Consider the following 15,978-nt stretch of genomic DNA (forward strand, 5'->3'; position numbering starts at 1 on the left):
TCCCTTTTGTGTTTCCACAGTGCCCAGCACAATGGGGCACAGAACCTAATTGAGGCCTTTTGGCTGTCCTGCAATGTAAATATATATCAACGGCAGCAGAGTATTACTCTGTTAGTGGGCTGCAGAGGTATTCTGTATATCTCTTATTTTCCTGGTGACCTTCTCATCATTGTACCAAAAGGCTGGTGTCCTATGTTAGAACAATTAGAAATGCACTAAATGAGATGAAAGCTGCAAATTCATGACAATACTGGACAACTCTGATAATGTAATTTCATTATTATGACAATTCTTTGTTGCTTTATTTAACTCATTAAAAGTTAAATAGATGCATTTATCAACTCACTTGTAAATTAAGCTGTTGTTTATGGCCCAGGACATAAACCCTTGATCCTTGAAAGAGGCAACTATTTTGTTCATGCAAACTCTTCTTGTGATAGTATCTGAATGCAATGAAGGAGCGACTTTTTTTTCAACCCAGGGTACTCAGGATAATTTTCTTTATCCTGACAGATCTGAGTATATCAGAGATCACAGGTGATGCTGACTTCACATTTGCTTGTAAGGGCTTTTATCAGAAAAGTATCTGGATGAATTCTCAGTGTAAAGACATGGAAATAACAAACAATTATCTCACTTGGTGTGATATTTTCCACATAACCATTCTGTGGAAGAAGTTGGCAGTAGTTTGTGTTACAGATGGGCTTATTTCTCATAATTTGGAATTTGGATCAAGTGCAGAGTCCTCCTGCATTGCACAGTCTTTCTTTACCCCAGCAGGCTCTGCTTCCAGCCCGGGTGCTGAGGTGCAGTGTCCGTCCTCGGAGGTCTAGAGGAGGCTTGGCTCAACACTGTGCACCTTCAGAAAGAGGTATTAGCTCCCAGACTAGTCTAAAGACTGTCAAGCAAACCTTTTCCTCTCACCTGTGTTTCGGGAATGGAATTGTATTTTTCTCTTCTGTCTATTTCTCCTTTCAAGAATGAGGAGCTGGATAGTAGAAAGATAAGGTCCTTTTTTTGAGCTGCTTCTTACTTCAGGGAAGTGCTTTTATTTGATCCAGGTTTACAGTTGGAATAATTTGAAGGAAGGTGAGAATGAACTGTTTGTGTTTTCTCAAAATTCTTCTTCAAAATGGTTTCCCTCCCTTGAGAGAATAATTTACAAAGCAGTGGACAGCCTCTACTTCTCTGGTAGCTTCTCCTCTGGAAAAAATAAAATTAAGCAAAACTATCGAAGGCAAAATGTAAGCAGCAGTCTTTTTCTGAGAACAATAGGGTCTAAATACACGGGTAGATATTTTTGACACTCTTGTTTTCTATGAATTCATGATTGTTGAAGCTGATAGAGTATAAAATACACTGCAGAGTTTGTCTCTGATTATAGTTTTGCCATTCACTGTTCCCTGTAATTACTATTCCCATTGTCCTTGGTCCATTCATTGAGATGGAGAAAAATACAAAGGATGACATTTTTCATATTATTCCTCTTTTCTTCTTATGTGGGTCAGTCATATGTTTTCTTTTGATCCCATTTGATGAGACTGAAGTCAGTTGTGTCAGATACTTGGGGCTGAGGATGGAAATTTTACTTCTGAAAACTGAAGTGCAGTAGGTGGGGACGACGGTGCAGTCATCCGAGTTCCGCATTTGCATCACTTGTCCTTTGGTGGGAGACTGTGAGAAATACTATAAAAAATATAAGCCAAGTTTCTGGGTGTAATAAGCATTTTCTGGTGGCGAAGGGCTCTGGTTTGTGCTGTGCTCAGTTTCCTGTGTGAAGGTTGTCTGTAATGTGCATTATTATATAATATGTAGTGTTAAGAAACTCATAGTTAAAGTGACTTGTTTTCCAGTCTCAGGACAAGGCACTTCCACAGTTTCTTAGGAGATACTGCTCAATCCCAGCCTCTTTCTGTTGCCTGTGTCCATGGATGGCCAAACAGAGAGCATTGCCCTAGGTCAGGGTGCTGATAAGGACCAATATCTGTCATAGGATTTGTTAACGCGGTATGTTAAATTACAAAGTGTTTATCCTTATGACCCAGCAATTTATGTTAGATCTGTTATACTGGGCTTATCTATGCAAGTCTATCTGCATTTTCAGTTAATCTCTACTTTTTCCTCATTTGTGGTGTTTGCATTTCTGTCGCAACTACCATATTCAAATTAATCTTTCAGTATGTCTTTGTATATATATAAAAGTTGTATTTTAATATCCATTAATATTGATCTTCCATTTTTCATATATCTGTCTGAAGACCTGCCTTTTTTTCTCTTATTCCATTATAAATTGAAAATAAATTAAGTGATTATTATTTCCCCTTCAATTTTCCAGTCAGAAATAACGAAGTATATGAGGTATAAGTTTCAAATTTTTTTACTGAGCTCATATGAAACATAATTCTCAGTAAAGCTAGTGAAACAATTTAAACAATTGTGAAATAAAATGTCAAATGTTATAATGTATTCTAGGCCAGCTTCCAGGTAACGGAATAGTCATGAAAACGTTTGGAAGTTCTTAAGTGTTCATGAATTTTGAAATAAGCTAGTATTTAAGAACATGAAAACTGAAAAAATATCGTTCACAGAAAACTAATTTATTTCAGTTTTAAAATTGTGAGATAGGTAATATGAATAATGAATAAAGTTAGGGAATTTGTGGGCACTTTGAAAATATAAATAAAGTACAAAATAGCTTATTTACAAAAAAAATATTAATAAGAAATAATTCCATTGAACCTACGTCTTGGTTTTTTAGCCTACCTGCAAACCTACCCAGATGTCTTTGCTATATTAAGACAAATATGTAGGAGAGTATTTCAGTATAGCCGTACTCCTCTTTGCAGTCCTTTAATTTACCTTAAAAAAAAAAAGAAATTGTCAGCTGAGTTGGTGAGAATGATCTTGCCACATATTTCACCTTAACAAAAGCTGTGTTCTCATTCATTTAATTAAAACCTGGACTGACCTTTGGTGTCTGAGTAATGCAGTAATGGGGGCCATCTAAGTACTAAGAGAGCTGTTCTACAGCCATGTCAGTACTTCACATTCAGCTGCAATTTTATCTGCCCGTGTTCCTTAGGTAATAATTTTCTATCCTTTAGTTCTATCACCATTCTGTAACTTCTTAGTATTGAATATACTGGCACTGATCTTATTTTTATAGATTAACTTGAATTACTGTTGGTTCATTCTGTTAACATCCCTACGTTCTAATAGCGCATCCATTAATGAACGTAATTCTGGCAGCTGGATCCCCATTTTGTGTTGCTAGCATACCATATATAGGATTTAGCAACGTACTTGGGTGACACTATGTTACATATACTGTTATGTCAGAAATGTTTATGAAAATTATGGCTGCACGCTGGCATTTGGTATCTATTTCAGTTCCTTCATGGATAAGATTTGACTCAGTCCTGGGTCTGACTCCTTTTTGTAGCCTTAAATGTCTGGAGTGTTCTAATCTTATTATTTTCAGTAATTTCACTGTAAAAGAATAAAAAATTAAAAAACAAACAAACAAACAAAAATCTTCAAGACAAATCAAGTCCAGCAAAAAGGATCATTTCAACCTGCATCTGAGTTCAAAATCCTTAGCTGTTATTGTGGAGACATGCAAAGTAGGTGGGGAAAAAAACACTGAGCGCTGATATGTTTTCCTCAGTCAGTGCAAAGTAATAAGGAATATTTCCCCTACATCCAGTTGTTGGTTTTTTGTTTCAAGAATGGAATTTGTAGTACAGATCTTGAGTGGGGAAATACTACAGTGCCAGAAGAGTGGTTTGAGCTGGGGGCAGCTGGCCACAGTTTCTGTTCTTCCTTACAAATGCTCTTGTGCTGTGCTTATTGCACCGCTGAGCTTCTGTCACTAGTGAATTAAGCAACGAGAACACGAACCTGTTGTATATTGTTCGTCCTTTCATCCCCTTACCCTGAGCCTGTGCAATGGACTGTCTTGTTTGGACTTCTGATAGATATGTATTTCTCTCACAAAAGGCTAAGCAATGTGCCGTGCAGTTGGATAAGGCACTGTGACAGTTCTGATGGGCCACGGCTTCCAGAGACGGTCTTTGAATTGTCTTTAAGAGTCTTTTATGCAAATAAGTTTGTGTCTAATTTTGCTATACTGCCATAACCCCAGCCTGCTAATCAGTTTGTTAGGAAATCTTTGAGATTTCCTGGTCTTTAGCAATTCAGTTCCCAGCAGGTGAGAGTCAAGACCATGACCTTAGTTTGATATCCAGTGGGACACTACTGTTAAGCAGAGGTGACAGTTTGGAGTCACTGAGAAGACACGCTATGATGTTCTGAAACCAGGAAAGTTTCCTTAGAGCTAAATGAAAGCTTCTTACGCGGGTATATTTCATTGCTGTAATCCAAAAGAAAGTCTTGTGGAAGTTTCAGTGAAATCTGTCCACTGTACGCTAAAATGTGGTAGAAGCTAATAGCTAGCTGGAGATGGCAGCTTAACTGCATTACTTACAGCTGCTGCCTGCGAGAGCACAACATTAGCAAAGCACCAGAGATTATCCGGTTACAGTCAGCCAACAGAAACAGCATAAGGGCTGTTTCTCAAAATGCTCTCCCCACCACATCTGTTTTCTTCCAAGGATACAGATTCAGCTACATGTTCTCCATCCACCAGCCAGTTTCCTGCTGGCTGCTTGATAGTGGGCTTGTGGTCGTGTGTAGTGAAAGAAAGGTAAAATGACATCTCATTTAACAGAATTGGCTTTTGATGTCAACTAGTCACTGAATGCAGGTGCTGAAGAGATTAGGGAGACAACTGATTCACCCCAAAAGAAGGTATCTAGAAGTGAAAGAACATTTCTCCATTGCTAGTCATTGAAAGTGTCCTTTCCAGGATTGGTTTTCATGTTAACAGTCATCCTCTCATCCTTACTTGGGCAAGGAGCCATATCTCATTATAGCCAACTGCGCTGAAAGCTTCAAGGTTATTGAGAAAGATGAGAATGAACGTCTGCCCTCTGCCACAGAGAGCATATCATCCATGAGTATCACTGAAGCAGTTTTAGTCTGAGGTCCTGGCCGAGAGTCCTGCTGTATGACCTTCAGTTACATTTCCTTCAGCTAATAGATGTGGTAGTTGCTGTTTGGCTTCCTTTCTGCAGAACGTGTTTGGGGCTGGCAAACTTGCAAGGCCCTTGGCTGGAATCATTGTATCCACGTGGCCCTCTTCATGGTTGGTTGGATTTTTATGCGTAAAGCAGGAGGAGAAAATTTATCTGGAATCAAGACATGGTTGTTTAGTGTAGGAGACACACATTCCTCTTCATAAAACAGGATGTGAATCATATTGACAAGCTAGTGGTCAAGGCACCTTTTGATGAATGAAAATTATAAACTGGAGCAGTGCTTGAAGAATTTTGTCTATTGACTTACTCTATGAGGATTCATACCGTTTTAGAAGACTTTGCAAACGACTGTTATGTGAAGGAAGATTGCAGTTCTTCACACTGCTTGTTCAGGTTTGATGCAAGGTGTGGGCACTTAGGATTGAGGAAGTAATGTTCTATCTCGGACAGGGTCTTTGTCTTGGCTGTTAATGCTCTTCATGTAAAAAAATAGGGAGATAAGTCAGCTAAATTAAATGAATTTATAGTAGAACCTGATTGCTGAAATAGTACAAGCTAAAGCAAGTGTTGCTGCAGATACTGAGCATATTAAGTTTGTCCTAAATAGAGGCAACCTTCCTATCTGCCTTTCTGAAAACTCTTGAGGCTTATTAAACATATATTGTTCTTTAAGCTTTCTAAGGCTTCCTTTTTTTTTGCGTACTTCAATGATTCTTAACGCATGCACATTGATAGAATGAAATGCTACTCATCTTTATTGGTCTGATTAATTCAATATTCATGAATGCTAGGAATAGGCTTAGTAAGTGGAAGATGGCAATTGAAACTTCCTTAACAGCACGCAGAAGAGGCATAATAACGGCTAAGAAAACCAAATTGCATGGGTTTGAAAATCTGCACTGAGCAGTCATTAAGCATTGTTCTTCAGTTGTGTGATTTCATTTCATTAAGTATTTGCATACTAATAGAAAGCTAAAGTTACAAGTCTACTGCTGTGAGTGATGGTTAGCCACTCCTTCCAGTCCTTGTGTTTACTTCTGTAGTCATCCACATTGCTTTGGCAAAGCACAGGGAGAAGCTTTAATGATTTCAGCTGCAATAAACCAAATCAAACTAGAGATCAGTAATGAACTTAATTTGCTATAGAGACAGTCTGTTTGCTATTTCATCCAGTAAGGTAAGTTAATAACAATTTTGTGCAAAAAAAGAAGGAAGTTAGATGTTCTAATTTTATTGTTTAGACATTGAATAAAAAATTCTAATGTCCTTACATGCTGGGTTTATTTCACATAGCACTATGTGTGAGCTTTTGAAATGAATGTTTGAAAACTGGGGGGCCAGTATAACTGTTTGCTTAGTTTCTTTATTTGGGGACCTAGACTATCTATTAGAAAAATCCAGTTCCTTTATGTCAAAAAATGCATTAAAGGAATTGACCAGTCATTTCAGCCTGGCTAATGACAAAGTGTGAACACTTCCAGAGCAACATAAATTTAGTTAAAGATCAGGACAGGTAATCTATACAGTAAATGAAGCTGAATCCAGGTAAGACGTTGGCTGGTGGCAGTATGTTATCTGTATAGTCTGTTCTGTTTACAAAAGAATCTTATATCTGCCATTTAATCAGAAGAAAGAAACTATAGTCAGGCTTAGCTTTCATACTTGCAACAAACATTTTATTTCTAGGTGTATGCTGAAGTCTTAAGTTTCAGTAAGTTGCCTGGCTCAGAGGCCTTTGCTGAATATTTTCTATGTATTTTCAAGTAATAATGGCGTTCTGTTTCACTGCGCTTTTTGTATAAGTAAAGTGCACTCTTGATTTTTAGGCTTGTAAAGAAAGAATTGTACATGATCTTTAAGATCATTTGCAGAATGAAATGTTTCCAGGATCTCTATTACTTCAGTAGTGTGAATAGTAATAGTTCTATTTTCACAAAAACAATGATGTTCATTGTTAGATCTGAGTTTAGCTCTTCCCCCTTTTTCGTGAGAGTAAAAACAATCATGCAAGTGATGTTCATGCTTGATATTCTGATACTGAAAAAATGGTATTGCCAAGGCAATTGGATAATATGATTTTCTTAAAAGCATGAAACAGCTTTATCTCAGGTATGTCAATCTTAATGCCATTAATCCTCTAAGGAAGCAGATACCGTGCATATGCACTTGCGTGCAGTGTAGTACGTGACCTTGCAAGACATAATATTGGCCATTCAGACAAAGTAAAAGCCTGTGGGAAAATTTGTGCAGACCTCCTGACTGGAAAAAAAAAAAAGAGCTGGAGATTCACATAGACACTTTTCCCAGCATTTTTCCAATCCACAGAAGGAAACACGCTACAGAATGTTTAGTACCGTATGTATAGAAACAGAATGCATGAAATAATGTGATCGATTTTATTTTCACAATTTGTAGTTTTGAGAGGGCTTTATGTTTTACTTTTTTCCCATGATATGAAACACTACTGTGACAGTAAATTGCATTGTCTGCTATGAGCTGTTACAGCCATTCCTTTTAGGCACCAAAGAAAGCACTCTGAAAATCAGGTCACTTCTTTTAATAGCTATTGCTTGAGGTATCTGACTATCGGCACAGAAGTATTAAAATGTTGACATTATTTTATCTGCCTGTATTTTCTAAACAGCAAAATAGGTACAATGAAAGGAAATGCTGACCTTTAAGGGTTGTTTGTCCTACTCTAGTAATACACAGACAGTGCTCTCAGATCCTTTCATAAAAAATATTGCAACTGTTAATAGCCAAAGCAAAAATCTACTACTTCTAAAGCATTTCTTTACCCTGTAAGTGCTTTACCCTGCAAGTACCAGTTACATGATGTTTTACTGTTTTCTCCTACTCCAACTTCTGAAATCAGGGTTTCTGACTCTTGTGAAACTGAAAATAAGATAAAGGGGAACTGGGCCCAAATTTCTTTCCCTAATATTCTCTTAAATACTGAAACCTTACTGAAAAGAAAAAAGGGGAAAAAAAGAAAAAGAAAAAAAAATAAAAAAAAGAAAACCACTCAGCCATAAATATCTGCAAGAAAACTGGGCAAACTGTTTAACTAAAATAGCTTTTTAATCAAATATCCATTACATTCTTCTACTGCAGCTTTGTCTAGGCAGGCAAGATAGTTTGTACAAAAACTCTGACTTCCTCAATGTGTTAACTGAAATTAGAAGCATATTCTGGCTTGATATTTTAGGCTGTTCTCTAAATCTGTTTAGTATAGTTATCTATTATATCAGTATATCAGTAATATAGTTAAGGTATATATTACTATATATAGTAATATAGTTAAGGTATATAGTTTATAAGTTTAGATAGTTAGATTAAAACTACTAGTTTTTCCTAACCACAGCCATCCTTTTCTCTTCGGCACATACATTACATTACATTAAGCCCATAATATGGTAATGGAACTTGGGTTGCATTTGTATCATTTCCTTTGGTTTTGCGCATGCAGGTAACTTCCAGTACACAAACCAGCCAGTGGGTTTGTGGCACTCCCTGAGACTGCTTTGCCCCTCGTCTCTATGTGAACAGCTCAGCTTTCTTTTTCTGCAACTAGAGTGTTTAAAAGGTGGAAGAGCTACTAAAAAGGTAGCGTGCTGTTTTTCAGTGGTTGCTCACTTCACTGAGTGAGCAGAGCTCAAACTGGAAACTTCCTCCCGATCACATCATACAAATTGTGGGGCTAGAGCAATGCATTCAAAGCTCATCATGGTACACGGTGTTTGCATGTGTAAATAGGAAGTTTTGTGGTAGATTCATTGCAACCAGCTTTCAAAACTTGGCCTATCGTATCTAAATCATTTTGAGAAGCTTTGGGATAAAAGGTATTGTACTTATGTATAGGGTTATTGATAACAGTACTCAAGAATTTCAGAGTTATGGTGCCCACAGCAACTATATCTCATCACTTGTGTTGCACCTATAAACTACAGCATTAAATTTAACAGTATATCTATTATTTAATAAAACTACAAGTGTTCAGCTTGCCTGAATTATGGGTGCTGTATGAGCATTGTAACTTTAACTCCCCTGACTTTTTCTCAGTTAAAGACACTGACCTTAACATTATACTAACATATTTTATTTGGTGCATTAAAGATTAATTCACTGATTTATTTTAATGAGAAAAAGCACAGATCTTTAACTAAAGCATAATGAATAAAATATTAAACAGATTAAAGTGCATGTCCTCTGAGAATTCACAGATTCTCTATGTACTCTGACTTAGATATCTAATATCTGCCTGAAAACTGATTGGAAATACACTATTACAGGTTTTAAACTTCTGACTGAAGTCCAAGCACGTCATCAAAATGTCAGCAGAGTTTGATTTTACTAAACCTGTGTTAACTTCTTTTTTGTACATGAGTGATTTGAAAAGTCAAGGGTTTACAGTTGACAAGCAGGAGCTGTAGGTTCCAAAATGTATGTGAGGGGTGGTATGAATATAGATTGTATTTTTGCTGTTTGATGATGCTATAGGCCTAGAACCAATGCAAGAATAAGACCTGAAAAAAATATTATCCTCTGTCTGTCATAAGTGGCTGGAGGAGGAGTGTAAAATGCTCCGTACTCTTGTATGTCAAAAATCAGAATCAAAACCACTACCAAGTATTACCTTCATTTGCACTTTACAAATGTATACACACCAGGAAAGCATCAACTTTCCAGATCTGGGGTCTAGGCATAAATTTAGAAGCCACAGAATTGAAACATTGCTTTTTCTTTTTTTTTAACTTGACGTAGAAACATATCAGAGCAGTATATTCAATCCTGTTCCTCCAGTGGGTTCTTTTAGTACTTAGTACTCTCAGTCTGTAATACTCTAGTTCTTAGTTAGAGTCTTACCCTTTTCTAGAAGAATATTTTAAGTGTTTTAAAGTGTATTTATTCAATTACTTTCTATAGATATACAATTCTGCATGCCATTGTGCAATAAGAAAACTGGACTTTGAAATATATTCCTGCCCTAAGGAACTTTTATTCTTGAAGCCCAGGCAAATATCAAAAACCAAAAAAAAAGAAAAGAAAAAGAAAGAAAGAAAAATAAAATAAAACAGCAACAAACTTTGTGTGCTGCTGGAAGATAAGAACTTAAATGTTTCATAGAATTAGAGTTACCAGAGTCATTAACTAAAGGATATTTAAAGAAAACATGGAAATTTACTTTAAAAAGGCACAAGGAAAGAATTGGTTAAATAAAACATGGAGCAACTGAGCAGGAAGTCCGAGTCCTGAGAAGGAACATTGAGACATAAGAAGAAATGTTGATAAAGATACAAACTAGAGTACACTTCCAGGATTAAATCTTGAGTTCTCTGAGGAAAATATCAAAGCTCCAAGTGAATTTATCAAGGCCAGACATGACCAAGAGAGATCTGGGAGAAAAGAGAGAGCTTAGACTGAGCACAAGAGGAAAGAAAGACTTGTTTGAGCCTGGAAGTTCAAGGAAGGCCCTAAATCATGATGTCAGTAGCAGGAAAAGAAGAGTCAGTGAAGAAAGAAAGTTGGCAAGGTCTTGGGTTTGAAATCAGCAGGAAAAAAAGCAATGGCATGGCTTATGAATAGTTTGGTATTCGTAAGCTGCAGGACAAATTTTAGCAACCCACACTTGAGACTCCTTGTTTAATATGGTTTGTAAGGGTTTCTGAGCTTTGTAGCTATAGCTTGCTTTGTAGAGTTGATTTACTAAGAATAATCAGAAAAGTAGCAAACTAAAAATTCACAACTACTTTAAATATAACACAAAATATGTTTAACTAAAAAGCCCTTTTGCAGTTTCACCTTTACTATAAAAATGGGGTTTCTGCAAAATAACTTCAGGAGAACTCCTTCAAGGACCCTGCTCTACTGCATGTTGCTTCCGCTGTTACAGGAAAGAGAAAGGTGTTGGTTTACAATGGTCAGAAGCCCCAAGAGCAGAGGAAGGGAGAGGATGGGTGAGCACGAGCACCATGCTCTTGGACTGTCCTCTGCTACGTCCCAAAATCTCATGAATGCACATTCCCAGCGTTCCAGATTTCCAATGCAAAGAATGGACAGCACTTACTTCAAGAGAAATAATGCACATCAATAAGAAGAAAAAGAAGGGAATAAAGGGTTGTATGACACAGACACTCAGACTAACATAATTCAAAAGCAGGATCCCTGCAAGCTTGTGGGTGTTCAGTCGCTCTAATTATGCTATAGAAGCAATAGTAGTATAATTTCACACTTGCAAACCTACTTTTGTGATGATTAGTACATGGCTCCATTAATTTGAAATGTATCTTGAAGCAAAATCATACTGGTGAGTGTAGCTATGCACACGCTGTCTGAAAAGATTGTGATATAGGGATTCGTATTTCATCTTTTGTGCCTCCCCAAAGGTGTTCCATATGTTGAGCTGAACCAAAAATACCCTGATCTGGTTTGTAAATGCTTTGAATGAAAACAACCAAAAAAACAGATTTATCCAGCCCAGTATTAGACCTAACTGGGGCTTCTATGTCAGCATGTTTGCTAGAAACTTCCCAGATAGTCGAAAATAACAACTCCAGAGGTGCTTGTGACTATGGAGGGGGAGAAGCAGGCCTCCACTGCAAACAGCAACCCATAGTCAAATGGGGTTGAGGATGGGCCCTTGGCCATGAGAGTTTTTGTTATGGCTCTGTTGTGGCTTAGCACGGTCAAATCTTGCTGTGCAATTACATCAGAGAAGAGTGTACTAATAAAGGAATTGTGTTTATCACTTCAGGTTCCTCAAGATGAATGGACTGGATACACTCCACGAGGGAAAGATGATGAGATTCCCTGCCGACGAATGCGTAGTGGCAGTTACATCAAAGCCATGGGGGATGATGACAGTGGAGACTCAGACACAAGTCCGAAGCCATCTCCAAAGATTGCTGCACGGAGAGAGAGCTATCTCAAGGCCACCCAGCCATCCCTTACAGAGCTCACCACCCTCAAGTAAGTTCATGTTTTACTACATCATATAGAGCTCTCCATTAGGACGTATAGTTTCTATTCCTATTTGTTTCTACTCTTTACTTCTAGGAAGGAAAGTATTTAAGGAAAGTATTTAAACAAGTGTGTTCGGTCATGCTTATTTTTGGTTGGTTTTTTTCTGAACAAGAGTAGATTTGGGAATGTATTTCAATGTTATTCTGAAAAGGGACCCTACCACCTGCACTTTGAATTTGCAAAGTATTTCAACCTGTTAGTGTAAGTGAGTATTCGGGTATGTACAATAGGTCTGTTCTTTAAATATTTTGCTGAATTTTAGCTCTGGCCTGCGAAAGCTTTGCATAATTGTGTATTTATATATATTCAACGTGTGAAATTAGCCCTAAGCTAGTCTTTGCAACTCATCAGAGAGCATCTGACATTTAATTAAAAAGAACAATGACTGTCTGAAAATAAACAAATCCATGGTTTCCACTCTTTAGTTCACTCAGAATTGCACTGTATTTTGTGGAGAAGTATAACCAAAACTGAATTTTTTTTAATCGTTTATGAAAGCTTTAGTCAAGAGGAATGATGAATTTATGTTTTATTAATGTCACTTTGTGTTTTTCTTTTATGTGGGCCTTTTAAAAGAGCCACCCAAATTCTCATGCAAATTGCACAAATGGACAATTTTGGTATTAGTGTTTTGTTTTAAATTATTCTAAAATGGAGAGGTCCCCTAAAGCAAGAAAATAAATTATATCCTTAAAAAAAAATAGTGTGTATTTAAGTGAACAATCGTTTCTGTCTGTCTTCTGAAAAATTCGTAGCTATAATAGTGAATCATAGTTCACTGAACCAAAAATAACCTAATTTTAGTATAACTTGCCTAAGGCTGTAGCTTTAAAATGGAAAAAAAAGAGCTGTATCTCTTCTAGCATCCGTGATTAGTGACAAAAGACTCCTTCTGCATTTCCCTCATTAATTTCCCCTCCTTCCTTGTCCTCCTCTACCCCATTTTTTTCCCAGAGACTTTATCTGAGAAATAGATTTTTAGAGAAAAGCGTTTGATCCTTGTTAAGAATGTCATGCTCTTGACAGCAGTGATGAATAGACCAGAAGACAAAAACATGCTTATTGCAGCTCCCCATAGCAGCCTGCTTGCCTTTGTCTCAGGGGACACCAGGAATTGCTTCTGCTTTGTCTTTCCATTAGTGTCCAAAGGAGAAAGCAGTCTCATTTTCTGCAGGGATTTTCATAAGCTAGCTGGCACTTGCTCAAGGGATCCAGTGATTCCTCTCATCATCCAGCAGACTTTACTACATCCTTTCCTGAGCCAAAACTCCTCCTCTGAGATCAGTTATTGCAACCTCTGCAAGGTCAACATAAATGTTACGTACCACCACAAACTCCATAAAGCCATGCTTCATGCATGGACACGCTATCAGGCACGGAGCTTATTCTTTTTGAGACTTTAGAAATACATGTTCCATAGTTCCATAACATATGTGTGAAGTACAATGCATCACAGGGAGTGTATTTGCTCTTGGTCATTTCTGTTCTCTGTAGATATGAGATTTGCAAAAGAATATGGAATTATTAAAAAGAAAAAGTCCTACATGTCACTGTTCGCCCACAGAGGATGTTAGATCAGAGGGGCTAGGCGCAGAAGCTTTTGGGTTCAGCTTTGAAGTCATCGTAATTCAACAAAGTGCTTGTACGAATACTTCATTTCACATATGTTTTTTAATCCCTTCGTATTCAGGAAAGCTTTTAGGAATGTGCTTAATTTTAAGCTGCACTCTGTAAAATTCATGTAATTTTAGGAGCTATGCAGAAGTAGGATGTAAATCACAGAGTAGAAGGAAGGGGGAAATGGTAAATGGTAGTGAAACAAAAAAGAGGACAAAATATGAAATAACTTTTCTTTTTCAATGACTTTTCAGCATAAATTGGGATGAAGTAGAATTATTTCTTTTAATCTATGATGATACTTTATAGAAATATCTCTTCCCGGGACACCTTTCCACTTTCAGAGACAAATTGTATAATACATAATTATGCATTGCTTTTATTCCTTTCTGCTGAACATGATAATTTGGGGTTTTTTTTTGTGAGAACTAGCCAAGAGTGCTTGCTCTGGGAATTGAAGTCTTCTGTTAAGCTAGGTCTTTTTTGCAGACTTTGTCATACTTTCTTAGTAGCATGACTTGACCTTGACCATGACATTGCTTGTTCCTCCCAGAGCTACCCTGATTACTCTGAGAATTGTGAATAGAGTTTTGCTGGCATGTCGGCCAGAGACTAAATTAGGGCCCCTAACTCACTGAATATAGGTCATCAAGCAATTGTGTAATGTGTGATAACAAGTTATTTCCTTGGCTTACTGTTGACTTGAGTTCAATTTACACCTGAATAAGTGCTTTATGGAAATGAGCCAAAAGCCACTTTAGTCAGCAGACAACCTTTTACTGACACCAGTGGACTTTCTAGCTGACCTTGCAGGACATTATTAACGCCTTAAAGCTGGGTGGTATTTCACTCCTTTAATTATGTTTTTTCTGTCAGTGAAGAGCAAGGCACCTTGTGAACGCGGTGTTTCTGCAGTGGTAATTGTCAGGGATCTTCTGCACTACTTTCTGCTACTCTCTTTCTCTGTTTTCTGTATGCAGTCTCTAGTTGGCTTCACTTTCATCTTTGGCAGAGCAAACAACTTAAAAACATGTTCCCTTTTGCTTTCACTGTTGTTTTTGAAGGGATTTTTCATCTTGTGGGACTTTTCCTCTCTGAGTATAAGTCTAATATTGGTCTCACAACCCACACTGTTCCTCCCACCTACCTACCTACCATAGCTCATGCGCCTACTCTTCTAAGAAAGGGTTTTCATTATTACCAATGTTTCTTTTTATATAAGGAATAACTTTTGAACAGCACAACTGTGTCATATCTCCTTTACGTAATACAAATTTATTTTCCTGTTTTTGCTGAGGTTTTTTTTTCTTGCTATACCTTACAATCTCCCTCCCACAATATTCCTCCCATGCCATGGTTTCCATGTGGTTACAGCATATGTGTCATATGCTGTGGTACTATTCTGAATAACTACAGCTTGCTGTGATCTTGAAATGCACACCTCCGCTGCTGCACTCTCATTATCCTACCAGGAAGTAAGCAGCTTTCTCTCTGTCTTTGCTGGCAGTATCCTCTTGGTGTTTAATCTTTCACAGTCTAGATAAACTGATCCAGCTGGAAAAAAGTGACGTTTTCTTGCCCATTCCTGAAAAGTGGCAAAAGTTTATCTTTTACTTACAAGCAGATGGAAAATGGACTGGTTAGCTAACTTCTAAAGAAGGTGCAGGCAACAGATAACTGACATTTCTATTACAGCTGAGCTTGATTCAGGACATATTCCTTCACTATCTATATGTACCTTGGTTATGTTTAGCCCGGTATTCGTTGGGAAAAAAGTATGCAATTACATTGTCTGCCCACATGCCAACCTGTCACCTGCACCTCCCAGTAACTTTTGAATCCATTGGCCAACTTTAACCAAGTTTGCTAGAGAGACAGAAGTCTGAAAGATGTGAAGTTCCAGCAAACTTCATGAAGATCTGTATCTAGATAAGGCTGGCTCATGTCCAGCTTTTCATCCACCAGTACCCCCAAGTCCTTCTCGGCAGGGCTGCTCTCAATCCCTTCATCCCCCAGCCTGTATTGATTCCGGGGGTTGCCCCGACCCAGGTGCAGGACCCTGCACTTGGCCTTGGTAAACCTCATGAGGTTCACACGGGCCCACTTCTCCAGCTTGTCCAGGTCCCTCTGGATGGCATCCCGTCCCTCAGGCATGTCGACTGCACCACTCAGCTTGGTGTCATCTGCAAACTTGCTGAGGGTGCCCTCGATCCCACTGTCTATGTCATTGATGAAGATA

General features: G+C 37.8%; 1 protein-coding gene across 4 annotated transcripts in view; it reads left to right on the forward strand.

Moving 5' to 3' along the window:
* DLGAP1 (DLG associated protein 1) overlaps positions 1-15,978 on the forward strand; it is a 145,367-nt gene that overhangs the window by 3,047 nt on the left and 126,342 nt on the right. For 2 of the 4 annotated variants that reach the window (XM_009284113.1, XM_009284114.1), the window contains exons 1-2: positions 6,226-6,276; positions 11,854-12,068. In XM_009284113.1, the coding sequence (XP_009282388.1) occupies positions 6,226-6,276; positions 11,854-12,068 (266 nt within the window). Of the gene's footprint in view, positions 1-6,225; positions 6,277-11,853; positions 12,069-15,978 lie in introns of those variants that run through there. The other 2 variants (XM_009284111.1, XM_009284112.2) reach the window with 1 other exon arrangement.

This window comes from Aptenodytes forsteri, unplaced genomic scaffold, assembly GCF_000699145.1.
Source record: "Aptenodytes forsteri isolate BGI_AS27 unplaced genomic scaffold, ASM69914v1 Scaffold229, whole genome shotgun sequence".
In the NCBI taxonomy this organism is placed as follows: domain Eukaryota; kingdom Metazoa; phylum Chordata; class Aves; order Sphenisciformes; family Spheniscidae; genus Aptenodytes; species Aptenodytes forsteri.